Source organism: Leptinotarsa decemlineata, unplaced genomic scaffold (assembly GCF_025532065.1).
Source record: "Leptinotarsa decemlineata unplaced genomic scaffold, Ldec_3_MD MMD2_tig00026330_RagTag_RagTag, whole genome shotgun sequence".
Lineage (NCBI taxonomy): Eukaryota > Metazoa > Arthropoda > Insecta > Coleoptera > Chrysomelidae > Leptinotarsa > Leptinotarsa decemlineata.
This window is the reverse complement of record NW_027412690.1, coordinates 317048-341035: the sequence shown is the minus strand read 5'-3', so window position 1 is coordinate 341035 and position 23988 is coordinate 317048. Positions and strand designations below refer to the sequence as shown.

Sequence of the window (23988 nt, the reverse complement as noted above, 5' to 3'; positions counted from 1 at the left end):
ACGTTCACTTACTCAACATTTTTTCAATATGAACAATAACGCCTGAATTTTTTATTGAATAGAGGAGTTCAAAAATGTTCAAAATGGTGACCATTTTCAGCAACACATAATATCAGACTTTCTTTAAACGAATTATCTACACGTTCCAGCATATCCTCTGAGATTTTCCTGGAAGCTCTAGTGATTCTTCCTTCCATGTCTTCTACAGATGTTGGAGGAGTTGCTTGCTTTGCTTGATAACGTTAATTTATTATTAGGGTTAGTAATTTACAATGTTTTTTGAATATTTGTTGGGACCCTTCTATAGGCTTATGCCTCTTCAGGGTTTACAATTTTATCCTATCAGTGTGTGTTAATATGTAGATGAATTATAAATTATGGTTTATGAATAATAAGTACAAATAGTAGATTTGGTTGTCCTGGTTCTTGGTTGTGTTCGGTATTCATGGGAGTGTGGATTTGTGTTGAATCTGAGGTGTTGCTGGTTTCATTTGAGTTCTCAGGGCGTTCCAGGCTGTGATTTTCCGCTATCTGATGGCTAATGGATATTCTGGATCTGCTCCGTAGGGTCTTCCAATAACTCCAGGAGTCTGGCTAGGGGCACCGGTAGCTTTTTTTTTGGTATCCTTTTGGCGTCTCCGCGGGGCCTCCATGGGGTGGTAAGGGTGTTGATGACTGCGGTGTTTTGGCTTCTCATAGTTCTCATAGCGAATCTGCCTTGGGGTGATATCTATTTGATTGTATAAATTGTGTGAGGGATATCTGAAGGGGATGTTATGGATGTTTCTTATGATTTTTCTCTAGGTTCTTACTATTCGGTGGACTTGTCTTTAGGAAAGGGTGCTGTAGATCGTGGTCCACCACCGGTCTTATGAAGGTTTTGTTTGTGTGTAAGAGAGTCTCCCAGTGGAGGGTACTTGTGAAGGTAACCCTCAAGTGGGACACCGAGTTTTGGAGGTAGAGGTTCTCTCCCAACAGTCTGAGGTTCAAGTTGTTAGTGTTAAGTTTAGGACGGGTAGTGGTGTTTGGGTGTCTAAATAGGATTGTTTGGGTTTTAACGGGATTTATTTTGATTCACCACTTGTTGCACCATTGTTCAAAGTGGTCAATCATTGTTTGGGTACTGGTTGCTGATCCGTATAGGATTGTGTCGTCCGCATATTGCAGAATTTTTTGGGTGGTGGGAGTGTCGTGCACATAAGAATAAGGTGGGTGCAAGGATAGATCCTTGGGGGACTCCGGCTTTGGGAGTGAAAGGTAGGGATGGGGTTTCGCCGACTTTTACGCCGATTTGTCGGTTGGTGAGATAGGAAGCGACTAGTCTGATGCATTGAGGTGGTAGTTGGATTTGAATTAGTTTCCAGATCAGGCTCGCGTGACAGACCTTGTAGAATGCTTTTTCTATGTCTAGCAGGATGACGACAGTACCAAAGGAAGAATTGGAGGAGTTTGGTAGATAATCCATTTGATATACCTCCATGAAAAAATCCATTTTTGTCAGGTCAGGTGATCTGGCTGGCCACGCCACAGGCCTACCCCCACCCCACCTATCTATTTTTTATTGAAATGATTTTTGAGGTATTCCCGTACCTCAGTTTTGAAATGTGGTGGTGCACCCACCACATTCTAAGTTTTGTTCCATATAGAACCCCGTCCAATAAATTAGAAAATCTGACACATTTTCTTTCAGAAAATACGGACCGATAACTCTTTTTCCAAGAATTCCACCCCAAACATTCAGTGACCAACGCTGTTGATGATTCAGGCAACGAACAAAATGGGGGTTTGCATGTTATGTAGATTCACAGTTCCATTTTATGAAAAATCGCTTCATCAGAAAATAACACAAAATCGAAAAAATCATTTTCCTGCCTGATCTTTTCTAAGCCTCATCGGCAAAATTGAACACGTTTTTCAAAATCTCTCCTTCCTTACTCTTGCATCGTGTCATCCGAGACACGCTGGTTCGAGAAAATCATAATTCCCTGCCCAGGTCTTGGGTACTCACTTGGAGATTTTCAACAAGGTGAAGAACAATTTGAAATGAATTCTCTTCATTTATTACAGGGCAGACACGTTCGAACTTCTCGTGATTGACATTACCAGTTCTTTCAAATCTTTTTAGAGCCTGAAATGCCCTTCCATCTGGTTGTCTTCTTTCGGTGAACTTCTCTTAGTAAATCCCAAATGCAAGGAGTCAGTTTTCGTCACTTTCCCCCAAAGCAGAAACCATTTGCACCATGCATATCTTCCCATACATAATTCATAATGAAAATGATTCAATCTACACGCGAAAGAAACTTCAACAAATGGTGTCATTGACAAATTCCGAGATTCATTTTTTGATGTTGGTCATGGATAACTGGTTTGTTAAAGAAAAAAGTAGTATAAATATTCTTCAAATTTTTACGCATTTCTTACTGTTGAAACCGCTGATAACTATCACTAGATGGTATGAAAAATGCGAATGTATTAGCGATTAGTTTGAATATTCGAAAAACAAATTTGAGTGAGTGAACGTATACCTCCGATAAAAAATGTAGTGAAATGTTGAAACATTTCATGCAAATGAAAAAATACAGGATGTTCTATTTGAAAAGTTGAATTATGTCTGTTTGAAAATGAATGAAACTTGACCGGTTTTACCGAGCACCCTATATATTGTTTCCGAAAGTAGAGATTCCAGAAACCATCATAGTAATGTTGACTAACTATGCATAAAGAATCAACTTAATTGCTATAGACATGCGAGTGATGAATTAAAAAAATATTGTCTGTCAAATAGGATTTTCTGGAATAATTTGGCATTGCCGCAATGGAAATTCGAAAACAAAAATTCTATGAAGAGCTAAAAAAATGTAGAATGGAATGGCGTATTCATATACTGGATGTTCTATTTAAAAAATATAACTTTGGTTGGGCACGCTTGGCTGAATCATCCAGTAAGCAAGAAAATAATTTTGAAAGATAGTATTCATCGATATGACTGCAAAAAATATTGAGCATTTCAAAAAATTGTTTTCATCTAATAGCAATAGACCGAGGGAATCTTGTTGACTCACCCTGTATAACGCCAAACCAATGCATTTGGAACTTACATTGACAATGGACAAAAAATTGAAATCTGCACAACATGTTATTGAAATCAAAAGCACTGTATGAATAACTTGATCAATTTCTTCCTATATCTCATCATGGCGTCAAATACTACTCAATGTAGATGGAAAACAGTAGGTTTAGCTTAGGTGTTCTTTGGAAAAGGCAAGAACCACTATTCAATAAGATCAAATCAGAGCCCAAAGACAAAGTATCAGTGATCCAGTACGAAACAGCGCTGCTTCGACGTGCCAAAGTCCCATCAGTGTTGCTGGGATGAATCAAAAATACATTGTTGGACTCAACTGTTCGTACAAGAAAGTCTGAATATGTGAAGGCGATCACATCTCCTCTCAAGAAGACGCTATCTATGGGATCGATAGAAGTCTGTATACCAGGATATCATAGATGAACTGGGTTCCCTAAGGCGGCCCGTTGCATAATCAATCGACATCGACTGTACAATGAAATTCGCCCTTTGTCTTTCACTGCAATTTTCACTGCAAGGCGACTAGATCATATCAGAGCCCAAAAACGATGCATTTATAATCCAACCTCAGATAGTGTTTATAAAATAGAATAGAAATTTATTTATTTATACTGAACAACAATCAGAATGATTTCGACTCACACAGTTTTTTTAAAGTTCCTCACACACAGTATTAATTAGTACCATTGATACAGTTGAAATTGATATAAAGTTCAACAATATAAAACAATAAATAATATGATGATCGTAAAAAAAATCCATACACATTTGAGCATTCGCAGTTCCTCACCATTTTGTTAACGGCTTCGAGACATTGTTGAAGAGGAGACAAATTTTTTGAGAAACGAAATAGATCGTCTCTTCTTCTCAGTCTTACGTTGAGTTACAATAAAATCAATAGTATAGAGAATTTCAGGTACTTTCAGTTTTCTAAGAATGTTAAAAACAAAAATCACTTTCGAGGACTCACGACTGTCTTTCAATGGTTGCATATTAAATTATTGTAATTGGCTGGAATACGATATAAATATAGGCCAGACATTGTGTTTTCTAAATAAGAGTGTTCTTAATAATCATTTCTGGACTTTTTCTATTGTATTAGAATATAAAAAGGTTTTTGGATTCCAAATGACACAACCATATTCCAGCTTAGAACGAACAATGAAGTTGAAGAGAAACAAACAAGTATTGTTATTGAATTTACGGCTAGATCTTGAGATAAAACTCATTTTTCTATAACATTCAGATACTAAGTATTCAATGTGCTCAAAGGAACTGAACACACCCGTGAAAATGATGATCTTCCATCTCATTCATTTTGTCAATTGGTGTGATTGATGAAATAGTCCTTAATGGTGGGTGACTTATTTCGTGTGGAACTCATTATTTTGCATTTAGTTTCGTTGAGAGAATACTGAAAAGTAATTAGATAGATTATTGAGATCATCTTGAAGCATATCAGAATCTTTATCGCTTTCGAGTCTTCTGAAGAGCTTGAGATCATCGGCATATAGGAGAAATTGAGAATTCAAAAGTGAAAAGTATCGAGGAGAGATACATACCTATAAGGAAATGAATATTTCGAAATAAATTTCGTCTGTGAGGATTGACATAGTTACCATTTATAACTTTCCATATAATAAAAAATTCAGATAATCAAAAAGTGAAATAATTTCACTAGAACTTATTCTTCATCAAAAAGTCCATGCCAGTAAGTAAATTCTCAGTTATATCGATCTTTGCAATTGCAATTGTCTCACTTCTTCGAAAGTAGTCCTATTGAATATTCTAGGTAGGGAATGCTACTGAAAATCAAGAAATCTCATCGATTTTCAGTTCATTTAAACGATTCTGGAGATGAGTTATAGGACGAATTTCAGTTGAGACTCAGTCTAATTTATGATTATCTATTACCACGATTAAAGTCCGACATTAACGGGTGTATTAGCCGTGTTCTGTAGGTTTTTATATCTGATCACTTCGACCGTTGCCGATCGATCGCCTTTGAAAATGCCTGCCGCAGTAGCAGACGAAACGTCAGATATTTTGCAGACCACGGCGAATAAACCCGGAAACACCTGACAACTTGTTAGATACCTGCCTGATGATGCAGATGAAGTTATCTGCATCATCAGGAATTATGCCGGCACATTTTTCGTGCACCCAAACCTGGCATAAAACACAAGAACGCATATCCAATTTTTCACTCGACTGACAAAGATAACAAAACCAGCGATCAATTTTTGTTGTGGATTTTTCCTTTTTCTTTCGACAAGAATTTTGGAATGTCTGAAATAAGTCTTTATTGACTTGTTGCGATTTGTAATTGAGAGCCTTTCTCCTAACTTGCATTTTTTTTGGAGGCAACACGGGAGTTTTTACAACTCCTTTAAATGTTTCTTTTCACAACTTGGTGAGGAGGAAGAACGTGTTTTTGGTTGCTTTTGAGTACCAGATGTTCCAGGTACTGGATTATCCTGCTGTCGAGGTAGAACTAATGTTTCAGAACGAGAATGTGTGATCGTCAGTTTCTTTTAAGTTCCTGATGGTTCAGAAACTGGTTCAGTATTTTCACCAAGAGGTAAATGGTCGTTATCAGAAAGAAAGTCTTCTTCCGCAGGTCTTCTTTAAAGCATCGATGGTGCAGAGGCTTCATCAGCTATAGTATTCGGATTAAATAAAACAATTCCTGTAGCTTTAAAACCACTTGTTATGTTCGCTACATTCATGGATTTTTCCCAAACTAGTGTAAAGACATCAGAGAATCTATCCTTATTCGAACAACGATCTGGATGCTGATCCCATTATGTTAGTAGCTGATCGTCCCAATAATGTTCAAACGATCAGAATTCAGCCTTGTCTAAGACAAGGAGACAAAGTAGATCCACGTTAATTTCTTCGGCCTTGTTTGCTATTGAAATATCTAAATGGCACTTTGCCCCATCAAATAGAAGGAGCACCTTTCCAGCTGGTTTTTACTTCCCAAGTGGTCCAACCACTTACTGAATATGTTATGCCTTTGGGATTCATCAAAACTTCTGTTCCGATTGGCATATTATCTGAATACGCAGGCTTTTTATGAGATCCTTTGAACAAAATCATTGGTGGAATACAGTTTCATATTGCGTTAACACAGGCTACAATGGTCACGTTTTCGCCATGTTATTGTGAAACTAGATGCACCCTCTTTGATCCTTTTGATGCAAGGACAGACTGCTGATGATGTAATGTTGGCCTGCATCCTTTTTTGTCCATGTTGTAAATCCATTCAGGAGAATATTTTAAATCAAACTTTTGTAATGTCGTATCCAAAACTTCAAAATAATGTTTTACTATAGGACGGACGGTTTAATTTAGCAGATATGGCTGAAATCATTGATTGTGCTTTTCTTTGCCAATACGTGGGTGGCTTTTGAGAAATGAAGAGTACCAGTTTTTCCGTTGAAACATATCAATTCGATTAGCTTTAATAAACTTGTGAACACTTCTTCTCAGAGCTTTTGATGTAAGAGGGAGGCCGATTTGTCATAGACGAATAATCCTTTGTTCTAGTTCGGATTCTTGGTTTTCTGTTAAAATAGGTTTACGTCTTAGTGTCCTACTCACAACACGACTTTTTAAATGATTCCTCAAAGTACGACGAGAAATACCTGTCTGCTGTTCTACAGCTCTTTGAGAATGTCCTTGTCGTAAAAGCCTGAGTGCGTCATCCATCATCTCTCTATCCCAGTTAGCACGTAAACTTCGGCACTGATACTTGGCCATATAAAACAAAAAACTTCTGAAAATAAATTCCACATAAAAACTCTGAAAATAAGGCCCGGGCCTTATGCAATGCAAAACACATTTACATGGAGTTGAAAGCTTACTGAGCCTACTTTTGTGTAGGAAAAAATTATTTCTATTTGTGCACTAGGTTATGTAAAAATATTAACTTACCTTGAACATTTGCTTATAATGAATAATGTAAGATACAAATTCACTCAGAGTTACACCAAAAAACACAACGTACATGTTTAGTTTTAGTAGTTGAACGTCTACTGATGCAGTAGACCATTTTTTCTCATCGGTTTAGAATAATCTCCATGTGCCATTGCAAGAGACAAATTAAGGCAAACACGTCAGTCACATCTGATAATTCAGGACCAACTATTTTGGAATTATAGTATAGTTTTACATTTGAATTTTGTTCTAGGTCAATGTGCTCCGACCTAGTATACGTTATACTGTTTCCCCAACTCCTTATGGTTGTGCATTTCAAAGAATATTGCAACACGTATGGCAGTTTGGCAGCCTACATCATAGCTTTTCTTGTCAGAGTATCTGGTGGAGAAGAACTGATGCATCTACCACCTCTTATAAAATATCCAGGTTAGTTGTTTTAGAAGAGTGTCTGCCCGTGTTCTTCTTATTGGTATCTTCCCCTGGAAAATATAGTCCCTACCGATAATCTCAATATTTTCAAGAATGTTATGAGTGCTAGTGCATATCCGTCTACACTGAAAATTATAAAGTCCGCTTATCAATAGACTGTTGTAATGCTCCTTCATATCACGGAATTTACAAAATACTGTGTATTGCGTCAGTAATTCTAGCATTACTGCCATCAAATTAAAGATATTCACATGCAGTTTTCAGCACAAGTTTTTGTCGAAAGTATGTGTTAAGATATGGATTTTTTCTTGTCAAACTTCGTACATGTGACACTTCTTTTCTCAACTAATCTTAAATACCCATATACTGTAAATCTAACAAAAATGTATGTCGAAGGTTATGATGAGGAAGGGAAGAGACAACTTTTTCCCTTCAGAACGATGGCCATGATGATGTCGCTAATAACTCTCGTGGGGGTATCCTGGTGGACGAAATGGGTTTTCGAAACTGGACGTCTGGCTCCTGGGTATGACTTCTTTCATTGCGTTGTTAATATTCCCGAAGATATTCAGAGGGTGGGTGAACCATCTGAGGAGGGAGAGCAAATGGCCGTGATGGCATCAGGTGAGAAAATATGTTGTGATATAAAAGTTGAACACACCCAGCTATTAATTTTTTCCATGAATTTTGTCTGTCAAACTCTTGTATGTCATTGTAATGTGAACTAAGCTTATACATTGTGGAATACTTTATGCACAAAAATATTACTGGAGTTATTTTCTCAACACCAAACCGTTACTTTACCACCTCGACACGTGTTTCGATCACCAAGTGATCATCTTCAAAAGAAAGATTGATCTCCCTTTTGAAGATGATCACATCGAGATCGAAACACTTCTCGAGGTGTTAAAATAACGGTTTGGTGTTGGAAAAAACCTCCAGTAATATTCATTACTACACCAAAGGTTTCAAACAGTGCATCACAAGTACAAAAATAGTATGTCTATCTTGATCACAACACTATACTAAAACCAATAATGATTGAGAGTAGAAGTAAGCCCAGTTGACAGCAAATCGGGGGCGTGCTTATTAATTTTTGAGAGGGTTAAGAATGAAGGAAAAATTCTTAGTACAATTAGTTAAAATATTCATACACATTTTTTATTTATTTCATTAAAACTTTGCAATATCGTAATTTACCTAATCGTTGTAGTCATTAGGTGGGCCTTATGAAAACGGAGTAATAATCGTGGTAATTATAGTAGGTACCAAATAAATTAACAATATTAATAAAAAAACAATATATATATATATAATATATATATATATATATATATATATATATATATATATATATATAACTTTTTTTCACTATTGGGTTGCAGCAATTGATAAGTGAACTCTTTATAACTATTCTCAAGCTTTCAAGTAACTCAAACTCATCGTCAGGGGTACTAGAAAATACAAATTACAAATTTTTGATAATAGAATATAATATAAATGTAAATGTACAAATTTTCGTCTAATCTTCAACCTCAGATTCGTCACTGTTGCTACCGCTATCATCAAAGTGAATTATGATTGGTTCAATATTATGTTCAATACGGTTGTCTACGTCCCACATTTTTTGCTCCTCTTTTAAAACATGCTGCATGCATTTCTTCCAGTCTTCTGCAGAAACAGTTCGAAAAGCTTCTTGTAGGTGATGTTGCACGTCCACTAATTTAAATGTTCTGTTTTCTCGTGCCATATATCCTTTTACTTGCGCCCAGATTAATTCTTTTGGGTTTAATTCGCAGTGGTATGGTGGTAACCTTAAAACTGTTATTCCACGACTTAACGCCATTTCATCCACTGCGAATTTTTTATATATGTCTGTGTGTAATTTTGTTAGCTGAAGTAGTTCTGCCTTTAAACTATCTTTGTTATATTGGATGTTCTTATCAATTAACCATTCTTGAATTGCTGCTTTTTTCCATGATTGTTTCGGTAATGGTTCTAAATGTCGACTATGGTATGGGGCATTGTCCATGACGATGACAGACCCAGGTTCCACAAGTTGGATGATGCCACCTCCGCATTCATATCTTCATGATAGTCGCCTGTTTTCTTAGATTTAAATATTAATTCACCATTTGGTAAAAATCCACTGTCGCTTCCTATATGCGTAACTATCAGACGACTACCTTTTCCAGATGGCTGTTTTAACCCAACCGACAAACCTTCAATAAAGGCTTGTAGTGCACTTGTTATATTACCATCCTGCCATACTTTTTTGACCGTATGTCCTTGGTTAACCCATGTCTCGTCCATGAAGTACAATTTTTTTTTGAGCTTCCGAAATTCGTCAATTTTTCTTAGATAGTTTCTTCTCCATGCTATTATTTCTTGACGTTCAATGAGAATGCTTTTCCTGTCAACTTTTCCGTACGTAAATTTCATTTCATGTACAAGTTTTCTAATAGTTTCTTTACCCATTTTTGGGACCAATTCATGATCGCTAAGTGCCTCCAGAACTGTTTGTAGTGTGGGCAGCTCATTTCTGAAAAAGAAACTGTGAATAGTTCTGCGTATACTGGTTTTGGCTTCTTCATCAACTGTGATTTTTTTTCGTCCGCTACTAGTTTTTGGCGTTTGTACGTCCCCATGAATTTCTGCTTCTCTTAGTATTTTGTAAATTGATGATTTTGGTACACCGGTATAATCAGAGCACATATCAACTAATTTATCTTTTGTAATTGTGGAACTTAATGATGTAGAAATGCCCGGTTGGTTATTCGGAGGTACACACGTAGAATTACAGCACGTATGCACAAAGTCATCTTTTGGTGGCTGATGATCTCTTTCAAGACAGTGAAATACTCGCAGTACAATTTGTTTTTCTCTTACTGACGAGACTTCGACCGTTTTACCTTTTTCGACGTGGAAGGCCCGACCATGTCTCCCATTTTTTGAGTAGTTTGAGAACGGTGTAGAAATATAATTATGTAACGCTTAAACACTTATTAGCACTATTATTTTCACCAATTGTTATCACAACACGTCGATTGCTGACTAACTTAACTGAAAAACGTACAATTCACGCTGTATAATTCACAAATCAATGATACGCTCATGGCTGCAAGTACATTAGTGAGGACTGCAACGATGAGATGGAAGTTACGGTAAAGTGACAAAGACAGAAATATCGTTGCGTACAGCGTTGCCACTAGTTGTAATAAATATCTAACACTATACAGAAAATAATGAATTTTAACTGATCAGTAATCAGGAAATGTATAAGTATTACTCATTACAAGCTCATTACTGATTTTTGTCATAAATAATACCTTTCAATCGTACTAGTATTGTGTATTATCTATAATTTGCCACAACCTACAACTCTACTGCTTACTATATTTTGATTCTGCTATAAACTGGCAACGTAAAATTTAGATATGACAACGCGCTTTACTCTCAATCATTATTGGTTTTACTATATATGGAGTATTAGTCACAAAGAAACAAATTCAATTCGATAGGATTAGAAAATAGGGGACAGCTTGCAACTCTGTTTTATGATATATATAAATCATTATGATTGCCTCGGATTAAAATTCCTTTTGAGACTGCGAGTTCCAGCTAGTTCAATTCGATTCAAGCGATTGTTACAAATAACACTCCTTCCTACAATTAATTTTTGCTCACAAACATTATTTGCAAATTTCTGAAGTCATCTTTGACCTTACAGGCTTTTTGGGTGAAAATATTCTTCGAATTATTTTTAATGATATCTTTTTTGAGATATATAGGTCTTCCAACAGGGACTTTCGAACTTTAATAATTGATAATGGCCAACTTGTTGAAGCTACATCTGTCAAATAAGTTGTCATTTATTCAGTCTGTTTTGCCAAATCACTATGGACGGATAAAGTATTCAACAATACGTGCAAATTACAAAATTGTTGTATCAAAATGGGTTTTCTGCTCGGGTAACTTATCGAGCGCTTCGGCCATTTTACGGTCGTTATAATCGTCATACGGAGAATACTATTAGCAATGTGGTGAATACATTTGAGTCCACTGGTTCAGTTAACGACTGACCAATACCCTTACGTTGACGAAACGCAAGATCAGCCGAAAACATCGCCGCTGTATATGAGAGTGTGCAGGAGAATACGAGACAGTCGATTCCACATCGCTCACAGGAAATCGACCTTTTGCAGACCACAACTGATGAATTTTGCATTGTGACTTGAGCTTGCACCCGTACAAAATTCAACTGACCCAGAAACTGAAGGTAAACGACCATAGAAAATGACGTGTGTTCGCTGAATGGGCTGTGGAGCAGTTGGAAACTGATCTAATTTCCATCGAAAAATCATCTTCACTGATGAGACTTATTTTTAGACGAATGGGTACGTGAACAAACAAAGTTGTCGAATTTGGAACGCTACCAATCCACATGAGACCCAAGAGTGCCCAATTTATCCTGAAAAAGTCACTGTTTGGTATGTATTTTAGGCTGGCGGCATCATCGATCCATATTTCTTTAAGAACGACGTTGACCAGGTCATCACTGTCAACGGCGAGCGCTATAAGTCGATGATCACCAACTTCTTCTGGCCTGAATTGGATGACCGAGCTACCAACGACATGTGATTTCAATAGGACGGCGCTACGTGCCACACGTGCTCCTTTCCTACTCCACCTCCAACAGCAAGGGCACTTTCTGCAAGGGAGGCAAGAAACCGGCTGCCCCTGTAGAAAAGCGACCTTAAATGAGCACCTCCACGGAGGGAACCCCAAAAAGGTTGAAGAAACCGCGCAATGACAGTAATGTCACTGCACTTTCCAAAACCTTCACGAAGGCCGTCGTAAGACACCTCAAGGTTGCCAAAGAGAGTGTGTGTTCGGCGAGTCTTGGCCTTCACTCACCGATATAAAGGAGATGTCTCCTAGTGACCTGTCAACCTTCCTGGAAAAGACAGAATGGACCTAGGAGGACAACTCCTCAGGAGGATGTACAATGGGTCACATGTGGCTTAAGTGCTTTGAGTCTACACTCAGCCTCCCTTTTTTACAGATACAGATACGTGCCACACAGCTCATGCCACATTGGATATTCTGCACGATCAGAAATGAGTTTAAGTAAGCTGGCCACCGAAATCGTGATATTTGACCCCGTTAGACTTTTTCTTATGGGGTTTTCTTAAGTCGCAGGTGTATGCGAAATAGCTACAAATCATAGAGGCCCTCAAAGACAAAATAACTTATGCCATCGATCAAATTCAGCGCCTGAATCATGGAAAATGGGACGTTTCAGAGGCGCCGTGGCGGACATTTGAACGATGTTATATTCCACACATTTTTTTTCAAGGACAAAACACAAGCACAATAGAATTTTTTTTAAGGCACTCTCAGAGCGGTGCCTGTGCGAAAGTAGCGATTCACATTGGATTTGAATAACTGGAGATCAAATTCATTTGGGAAAACGTTCTCAGGAAGTTCATTCCACACAAACGCAGTTCTCCAGATGAAAGAGTTCTCAAACAGTGAAGTTCGAGGTGTAACTCGAACCTTAAAACGATGAGCAGCCACCTTAAAACCTTGAAACGATGAGCAGCCACAGTTCCTCAAGAATTTTTGATATATACCGCTCTTTGTGGAATAAAATGTGCCAAGTCATTTGAACACTTCCCGTGAAATTATTTATAGAAAAGACACAAATCAAGGTTGTAAGTGATGTTCACGTCTTCAATCAGGCGGATGGCTCTTTTGTGGATGGAGTCTATCAACTTCAGGGGCAGAGCTACATACATGAAAACAATGCTCCAAAGAAGGTCTGATCTGATGTTTATACAGCATCAAAAGTTGCTGAGGTGTGTACAGTTTTCTGGTTCGGAACAGTGTTCCAAGTTTTTGGGAAGCAGCCTTTGCAATTCCAATGACTTGATTGTGCCAAGACATATTGGTGTCCATTTTAACCCCCAACAAACTTATCAAAGCAAAAAGCGGAATTGTTTGACCTGACATTATTATATCCTGTACGGAAACATTCATCTTCTTGGAGAAAACCGATGCCTGGGTTTTGGTGGCATTGCACATGCAACCTCCTGCTGCCGGTGAAGATGTGCCTCTCTAGCATATGTCCTGTTATACAAATGGAATGATGAGACAAGTGTGCTGTCATCAGCAAAGCATCAATAGGTCTTTCAAATGAATAGAATATCGATGATATTCCACACATACTTTGTTTTATTCAAATTTGAAGATAGCAAGTGCTTAATAAAAGCGCGCAATATTCTAAGTTTACTTTAGTTTTTCTCAGGTAATGAACTTCAAATATTTATCTTTCATCTAAAATATTTTTAGTGATCACCCTAGGCCCTAGAGCTTTAAAATAGCGGAAAAACCTGGTATTATCAATTTCAACATTGAGAATCAGTTGAGACAGGGCCGCGCCGACCCACCAGAGCGCCTGTGTGCGAAACCTATGAAACGCCTCTTTTTTTCACGAATCTTCATGTTTGAACTTATGTTTTTTTATTATTTGTTAATTTTGACCGTAATAAATGTTCTCCAGTTTTATTTACTTAGATAATATTTTCATAAATAGGTAAAACCAGTTAAGTAGCTTTCGCTTACCAATTACTGCGAAAAATAAAACATGAATTAAGTTTTTACATACTTTATTTATAATATTAAATCTAATTGAATACTTAGATAGTAACAACAAAATATCTGACTTTTCTAATAATACTGATTTAACTATTACGTAGGCTATGTTTAAAAAAAAAAACAAAAAGAGTCTGTAATATCTGAAAATATAAACATACTTAAATTATATTATTTCCACTCTTCTCGTTTTTCTGTTTGCGAAATCCTTAATGATTCCGTGTATGTCTATATGGTCTAATATGGCCTCCTCTATGGATATTGTTGCTAAATTGATTAATCTTTCCTGGCTCATTGTTGAGCGTAGATAATTTTTCATGAGTTTTAATTTAGAAAACGACCTTTACGCGCTTGCTACGGGAACTGGCATAGTTAGCAAAATTCGTAATGCTATGCTGATGTAAGGGCAAATAGCTGTCAAATTGTTTAAATATATAAATTTGAGAATTTTCACCACACCATTTAATTTTTTGACAAAAGACTGACACAACACAATTTCTTCACACAAATCATCGGCGTTAATATCCAATGAATCATTTGCAGAAAATTTTTCCTGCAAAGATGTGTACAATCCAGTATTATTGAAAAATATACATTAATTTGACATAAATTTAAAATAAAATGTTGAATTTGAATACCGAGTATATAAACAAGTAAACAGGTCTTCAATCAAAGAAGTAAATTATTTCATTTTGGATCTTATCTCCAAGATAAGTCGGCATAGTTTTGAAATCCAAATCATTCGCGACGTATATGTTAAGGTATTGAAACATCGAATTTTCTTAACAGTTCAATACCTTTTAAAAAATTACCATTTTTACGGACGTATAATTTTTGGCTTTGGCCGCGAAAAGCCATATTTTGTGTACCTAGAAATTGGACCACATACCTATATTATTCTTTTGATTACATCGTACCAGCCCTGCTTTTCAACCTCTAAAAGTTTTTATTGAATACTATCAATAGTGTTTTTATTTTTAAGAGCGTGACATAAATCTGTCCACTTTTTATAATTATTGAAATGAGCAGAACTTTTCTCATGTCTGCTCCAATACAAAGCTAGATGTTGCCAATCACTAATTTCCTCGCAGAATTTATTTTTATGTTTTGATTCAAATAGCTTGCAACAGAAGCAATAAACTGCATTTTTGAACACTAAATACAGCAACCACTCTCTTGATACTTTATTATTACTTTATGAAAATTATACTGTTGCGCGACGCTGAGTTGAGATCCTTGAATGAATGCCTCATAGTTTTGTTCAATATTCGCAACGATTATATACTTGGATTTAAAACTCGTTGTTCACCTGACTCTCAATTTTTTTTCGAGAACGTTGACAAAAATGTACACTGTTCTATGAGAAATGTTTCTAATAAGATCTAACACTCTACAGTCGTAGAGAACTGTGGAAACAAGAGCGTTTCAATTTTCTGTAACTAAATGCAATCAGCTCAAATACTTCTCATTGATTTTCGACAGTTTGTGATTCTGATAGTCCCAAATTCCTAAAAAAATTATCTGGTGCACTGCATATTTTGAGAAAAATTATTATAATGTTGAATTCTTATTGGTTCTCTATAGTTTAAACGTCTTTGGATAAATACATTACCTCCAAAACTTCCTAAAAAGATTGGTAGAGCATTTGATAGAAACCTTTGTGCATGATATTCATCTTTGTGGTGAGCTCCAAATAGAATCAATACATTTTCTCCTTTCATTGGGAGTTTTATACATATTTGTTTGATGATTTTTGATATTTCAAAATCCCTGATTTATAATATTGATTTTTTTCACCGCATTCATTCGGAAATGTGTAATTATTTCGTCGAATTTATGTTCTATGTTACATGGTTCTATGTTACATGGTGTTTGTTTCTGTAGGTGCGATGGGTAAACTATATGGAGCGGCAACTTTAGTAGGGAAAGATGAAAGAAACGGTAGAATTAATCCAGCACTGGAAACCGATGATGAGGACCTTCCAGCATCAGAACTTGAGAAGCTCAGAGCACCAATAGGCAGCGGTGGTGGATCCCGATCGGCCACCAACCCCCTAGACAACGGCCAAACCACCCTATGAGATGATGGGAATGTCTTCGATTTGAAATAGGGATCCACTGGTATAGTTCATTTATCTATTTTGAAAAGAACAGAAATATGAAATGAAAACTATCAAGAATGAGGGAAAGCATTTTTTAGTTGATTCCATTTTGAGAAACCCATCGGGTTTTCCATCTATATTTTATTTCCATGCATTTTTGGAACCTTCTTCTCCTGAGGTAGGTGTTGTTATTTCGATAGATATAACTGCTGGTCAGTTGAGTATATAATCTGTTTTCTGAGTTCAAATGTTTAAATTAATGTTGCATAATATAGATGTATTAGAAGACTCATCAGTATAGTTTTGAGCAGTTGTAGTTGAAATATGGTTAAGACATCTGAAGATTCGGAAAGGATAGATAAATACCAAAAAAATTTAAAAAGAATTCATGAGTGAAAGAAAAATTGAGGTTCACCTCAGAATTATAAGTTCATGAAGTTCCGGTCTGAAAAATAAAAATGTTAAAATTATTATATTTTAAACTCAACCAAATAACAGAATAACATCTGTTCATGGTTTTTCTGAAGAGTTAGAATTAATTTGTTTTGACTGTCTTATCAGGACAACTATTAGAACAACCAATACCTTATGATTTGTTCGCACAAAAACACAGACTGAAAAAATCGATTAAAAAAAAAACAAATGAATATCTTGCTCATCGAAGTTGGGTTAAATGGTTTGAAAAATATTGGTAACACCTGTTTCATGAACTGCGTAATCCAATGTTTATCAAATACGTGATGGTTATTGGAATATTTGAAAAAGGATGAATTCATGAAAGATATCAATACTAGTATTTCTAGTACGAAGGGTGCTTCAATCAAATCTTTTGCAGAAGTCATCAAGGAGTTGTGGTCAGAAGATTCATTTGATAAAGTAGTAAATACAGCCTCCTTAAAAAATCAGATTCAAAGTTTTGCTCCTCGATTCATGGGTAATTCCCATCAAGACGCCCAGGAGTTTCTCCGTTATTTTTTAGAAGGATTACATGAAGAGGTTAATATAATTAATGAGAAACCTAAACCAATCTTAACGGAGATTGACAAAAAATTGAGCGACAGCGGAAATGCACACGAGTCATGGCTCACATATTTGAGGATGCATAACTCTAAGAGTGTAGATAATTTCGTTGGCCAATTGAAATGCAGACACTCTTACTCTTCAGTAACATTTGATCCTTTCTGGGGTTTGTCTCTCTCCATACCACAAAGAACCGACCAATTGAGTTTGTGGCAATGCTTGGCTTCTTTTACAAGAGAAGAAACTTTGGATGGAAATGAAAAACCGACGTGTTCGAAATGCAAGGAAATCAATCCACAAGTTTCCCTATATTTCAGTAATACATTTAAAAAGATTCTCTCCAACGGAAAGTAGAGGCAAATTGAATGATGCCATCGAATTTCCTCTAGAAGGATTGGATATGGACAATTTTGCAGCAGAAAATGTGGCTACTTGTTTTAATCTATATGCACTTTTAAATCACAGTGGGACTACTAACAGAGGACATTGTACAGCATACTGCAGACACCCGTATACTGGCGCGTGGCACAAATACAACGATTCACACGTGTCACCAATTTCACCAAAGTCGCATACGTGGAGAAGCATACGTCATTTTTTATGTAAAGGATGGAACAAAATCGCACCTTTAAGATAACTGAGGGAAAGTTTCTTTGTGCAATTATTATTTATTTTTTGTTAATTTCTTATACTAATGATTATATTGAAGTCTAAACAAAATAGAACATTGAGAAGATATATCAAACTAGATTAGGATCAGTAACTTCAGAGTGGAGTAGAATCGAAGGAAAATTACTAGTAGATGGATATGAGGATATAAGCTTTGAATTATTTTTATTCCTTGATCAAAAATTCAAAAATTGGAATGGTCGCAAACATTCTGGAGTGTTTCTTTTGCTGTCCAACCACAATCGGTAGAACAACCAACCAGAATTACTTATGAATCAAATGACATGAATAACATTAAGGAAAATTTTATTCAACAGTATTGATAATTTCTATAATTTTTTCCATTAGTTAATTTTCGAGATTCCTTCTATTGCTCATAGCAAAAAAACGAAACCGGGGTATTGCACTTGTGACTTTTCACTTTCATTCAATAAAGAGAGGTTGAAGAAAAATTATTTTTTGGTATGAGAAAACATTATTTTTTGAAACCGCAACCATTACTACAAAATATTACTGAGTATAAGACTTTAATATCAGTTCTGTCGTCCCTGGAATGAAAAAAGTATTATTTTGAACTTCTCACCATTCCGAATTATTAATGAATGATCAATTATCATTTTATTGAAATCGAAAAATCACTGAATTGCTTCCATGATTTTCTCAGAAAATAATGGATATATTGAAAAAATCATATGAATAATTTTAATCTGATCTGAAATTCATTTCAGTAAAAATATATTGTGTGATTTTATTGGAGTCAATGAAAAAGTGGTTTTTTGTATAAAATCATTAGATCAGGATGTTCTTAAGGAGAATATATAATATATCCTCAGCATATATTTTCATAGTATTCACATAGATGCTATCCAATTATACTTAGTGAATTTGGGATCCCCTTTTTTTGTTTCATTTCCTTGGATTGTTTTATACCACACACACTTTTTTGGGGAAACTTCTATCTTCACTAGAGACTCCCCATTCATCTTGGTTTCCAGACAGAGACAAAGTGAAAATCCGAAGTGAACGAGTCATTGATTTTTATCAGTTTGTTGCCATTTGTGAGTGAGAATTTAATAATAAATATTACTTCGAGTATGTGATGGAGTTGACCGATACTTGATGAAAAGCCAAATTTGAAGGTGTCCTTGTAGAAAACAAAAAATATTATCCTGCAAGATGTACAGTGAACTGAAGTAAGTTCGATGACTGATGTCTGATATCATTAGTTACTGAACTGTTAATGTTTCGAGTCACAAGAAATTTCATTTCGAGTCGGGAAAGTCATGCTTAGTTTGATGGGTCCTCTAGTAACACTATATAATTGTTCAGTCATAATAGTTTTATGAAATTCATATAACCAATTGTATCATTGTTATATTTCAGAGAAAATTGTGCGTTATTTTTTTATCTCTCCTTTCAATGAATATATCTTTACATCGAATTCTAGTAGTACTAACAAATTATTACTAAGTTTTCAGCAACTCAGCAACAAAATCAATCAAATAGTCCAGATGTCATTTGAATTGATATACGTGTCATGGTTGAGATTTCTTGGAAAAATGTTGATTTCAATGAAGAAAGAATCTAAGAGAGATCATGAATTTTTCAGAAGGTGGGACGCATAGAAAAAGGTACTTTCAATTCTTCATATTCGATAAAAGTCCCAAAATAATACAATTCACTCTATTATTATGGAACAACTGTTTTGCTTATTTCTCTTTTTGAGATTATAGAAACAACTTCCATGAGTTTCCAGTTTTTGTAATACAATGAATTGTAGAAATTTGAACTGATTACTTCGTGTAAATCAGTTCCACTGTGGACCTGCACTTCTGGTATTCTATATTTCAATAGAGAAAACCAGGAAAATATTCCAGAAAGTGACTCAAAAACGTCTATACTTTATCAATAAGTCAGACATGCAATAAATATCTCTGAATTTCATTAAAGTTTTGAAATTTGCCGCTATCAAAAATGATAAGAAAGAGTACGAGACCAAGCTGTTTCATTACCCTTTCACCTTAATGAAAGAGGTTAGAAAATTAGCATTCATTCGATATAATCGAAAAAAGTAATCGCCAAACAAATAAACCATTTTTGCTGAACGAGTTGCTGAAACCAAACAGATTTTTGGAGTACTCTTTTTGTTAACATTGTTGAATCGTAAGCCTCAAAAAAAGAGAAATTGAAATTTCTCTGCTTTAAAATCGATAAAAGTCCATGAAAGTGCATGGAACTAGTATTTGAATTATTATAAAATATAACCCACTTTTGGGGCTTACGCTTTAGATTAACTTGTTCTATGAATATAAATTAATGCAATTTTTCTTATCAAATTGAAATTTTGCATTTCTATTATTCGCGTTGTCGAAAAGTCTCTGAAAATGTAAAATTTGTAGCTATTGCAACCGATTTGGTAATTTTCTCTGAATCTTTTTCGAATAAAACAAGTTTTTATATAGGTATTATTCGTTTAGGCAGTCAAGGTATAGTATATTTATTTCATGATGTAGGTAATGTATGTATTGAATCAACTATTTTTCCTGCAACAGTTGCAAAAGAATGTTATAGAGTGTCTGGGCTTGAATAAAGTCCGTTTTATTCCAGTTTTTTCTCAACTTTCAATTTTCTTTCCCATTTTAAAAATTTGATAATAACCAAGATATCAAACTATTTTGATGATATGCTGATGGATAGTTTTCACAACTTCCAGAAACATGGTAACAAATAAATGTTAATGATGGAGTTATTATCTGTATGATATAAGAAAGTGAGAAAGAAATCGTAGATTTATTTTTTGCACCCACCGGGTGCTAGGCAATTGCAAAAGCTACAAATCAACAATAATTTCTCTAGAATTGATCTCACGGAATTTCTCATCTAATCGTTATTGTTATTTCGATTTCAACAAAGAAATTATTCTCGATGTGTGAATGTGGTGAAACAATAAATAATTAGTGTAACGTTCACGTATATATTGCCGTGATTCATTGTGAAACAGATACATATCTTGCAGAGGGTAAAGACTTAGAAGAAATCTAAACATATCACAATACATATCATTTTAAATTTCGTTGAACGAAATGATGTTCTGAACACGTTTCGATGTAAACTATTTTCTGAAAACGACACTGTATGAATTTTGTGAACTAACATTTTTTTCCATAGAAATAAAAATTTTAATGACGTGATATTGTTTTTCATAATTAACATGTTGAGGAATTTCAACTAATTATATCCGATTTGAATCTTCTTAGCGATATAATGAGTGACAGCCGACATGAAAAACGTTGAGCTTGATATAAGAACTTGAATTTTTTAATATTTCTCATTGTTTCTTTCCTGAATATTTTTTAGAGTTTACCAAAAATAATATCCGTTGAATATTGTTAGCCAATGCTTTGTGCCAACGGAATTTAAACCCATCGACAACGATTAGGGTTTTACCTTTCTCACTTAGCATCAGTTGGTACTGGATATTGTCCATTATCAAACGAAAAGTTAATAAAGAAAAGAATGCAAATAATTCCGAAACACTTCGGAAAAAAGAAAGCTATAGAACAATTCAAGCAATTCAAGAACCAACTTATAACAATAGGGTGTGATGCGTTCGTAACCGTGACAAGAAGTAAAATGGCAAATAACATTAAAATTTTTCCATGAATTTCGTAAAGAAGAATGGATTCAAATCTATCTACAGGAATAGCAGCTCATTTTGCTTACTACACTCATTCATATTTTATTTTTTCATATTTTTCAATAGGTAGGTTGGGTTAGGTCCAAGGTGTGTAGGTCTATTCGACCTTCCACAGCAACCCGCAAGGGTTTATTGTGGCTCAAACCTATTCACACTCGACTAAATAAACCGAGCTTCTTAACGGAGCCGTTTTCAATAGGTAAAACCAAAGCCCAAAAACAGAATATTCATACTTCAATACCTGATATATGTTTTATCAGTGGAGAGGAATGTGGGTGGCTATGGTTCAACAAGAGTCCAACAATACATTTGTGGTTTAGCATAGTACCACTGGTGCGAAAAATGGTAGGTTGAAACAGCACTGTCTTGTATTGCATCACTAATGATTTATTTCTGGGTTCTCGTGTCATCCATTGAAAAATATGAAAAAATATGAGAATCGATGTTTAAAAAAATGAAATGATGCTTTTTTCGTCCTTCAAATCACTTTTTTGATATCGAAAAAACTTCAATTGAACGACGATATATGAATATTATCATGAAAAAATTTCTACAGAAAAATATAGGACCGAATCTAAAATTTTGATCTCGACGGTGCCCCAAGTCAGACGGCGGTATAAAAGTTCTATAATCATATACTGATAGTACATTGAATGTTGTTATGGCGAAGTGCGAACATATTTCGGGTATTTTTGCAAATGAAGAAGTGGAAGCAGAAAATTTATTTCTGAAACTTTCGTCTTTTCCGTGTATCTCCAGAACTAAAAAAGGGTCGATGTTCCGAAAATACGGAACTCTGTCACAATCCAACCTACCCATATTCTTTTTAAGTCGTATATTTGTGTTTTTCGTGTTGCAAAGTATTTCAGCAGATTTCGTAACAGAAAACAGTTTACATTGAAACATTGCGTTAATTAGTTCTTCTGTAAATAGTTGTTATTTTTCAGTGGATAATGCAACTGAATCTGTTGAATTTGTGGATTGTAGATTATGAGGTAACGTTTCACGATTATTGAAAATAGTTGTTGGGATTTTTATAAAGGATATATATTCCTGAGAAATGAAAGGTTAATTGGTTCAATAGGATGGCGACCGTTGAATATGATTTCGATTGTCAAGTTGGCGGTAATTCGGTCAAATGTTGAAGAAAAGCAATTGTAACATTGTCGACGTTTCGAAACGTTATTGTTTCATCTTCAGGGCTCTGAAGTATGACACATACATATCAAAATGGGATTCTAGAATGTAGTTTTGTTAAAAGCAAAATAAAATATGTAAAATAACAATTAAAAATAATAAAACGCTTCGAACACTTTACATCTATGTTGTTTTCTGTTATTAACAAAACTACATTCTAGAGTCCCATCTTATACTTTAGAGTCCTGAAGATGATACAATGAAGTTTCGAAACGTCGACAACTCAGCAATTGGTTTTCTTCAACATTTCGACCAAATTCCCGTCAACTTGATAATCGAAAGTCAATTGGTTCGTCTTGAATATTTAGAAATCAGACTTTCATTGGTTCAATGATGATGTATATCCACTGAATTTGTTACCTCTCCAATACTCATTTGTAAATATTTATAAAGCACACGTAAACATGATTTTTCAAGTGTACAAATCTTTGATTTTTACGCACATTTTATTAAGTACACTTACGCCATTCCTGAAGATGAAATAATTTCCATCAAACGAATAGTCAATTCACGAGATGAAATTGATTTGAGTCTACACTATTTCATTGACAAATATTATGTCGTCACATCATATTTTGGATTAACAATTGATGTAAATAGTCGAAGATCATTTTTAAACTAAAAATGTCCTGCAATATATTGCAAATGATATGTGGAAATCACTTCGAGTATTTCATATTATGAGGATTGAAAATCACTTCCGCATGAGGAAGAAAATATTGATATATTATGAGGTGTTTAAAACTCAGTGGTTTCCTCAATATATCTCCACAGAGAAAAATCCTATATTTGGTAAGCTGTATACAAAAAGTAATATAGACTGTTACCCCCTAGATGGCATTGCTAAAATACTATTATCGATGTATAAACTGTTAGAATGAAAATGTATATCTAGAATCTTGTTGTAAGAAATAAATGAAGTGAATAGATTTGTTTTCATTTTTCCTCATCAGTATAAATCGACTGAACTTTGAATGAACCCCAAATTGAACAGAACAGCTGATTTTGGACATCTTCTGTTGTAATTGTATGAATATTCGTAATTCGGTACCAAACGACATTCACTAATAGTATGAACAAAATCGTGTTATAAATGTGATGAAATGAAATGCCAAAAGTTTTGAAAAGATTTGTACCAATTAACAAAATCTTCAATGCTTCTTTGAATCAAAAGATTTATGATTCAA

At 35.0% G+C, this 23988-nt stretch overlaps 1 protein-coding gene across 1 annotated transcript in view; it reads left to right on the top strand.

Annotated features, from left to right (window-relative positions):
• Window positions 1-23730, top strand: part of ChT (Choline transporter) — a 40148-nt gene extending 16418 nt beyond the window's left edge. The window contains 3 exon segments of the mRNA XM_074183042.1: window positions 7281-7456; window positions 7856-8083; window positions 16001-23730. Of these exon segments, the coding sequence (XP_074039143.1) occupies window positions 7281-7456; window positions 7856-8083; window positions 16001-16197 (601 nt within the window). The 3' untranslated portion in view covers window positions 16198-23730.
• Window positions 23731-23988: the final 258 nt, after the last annotated feature.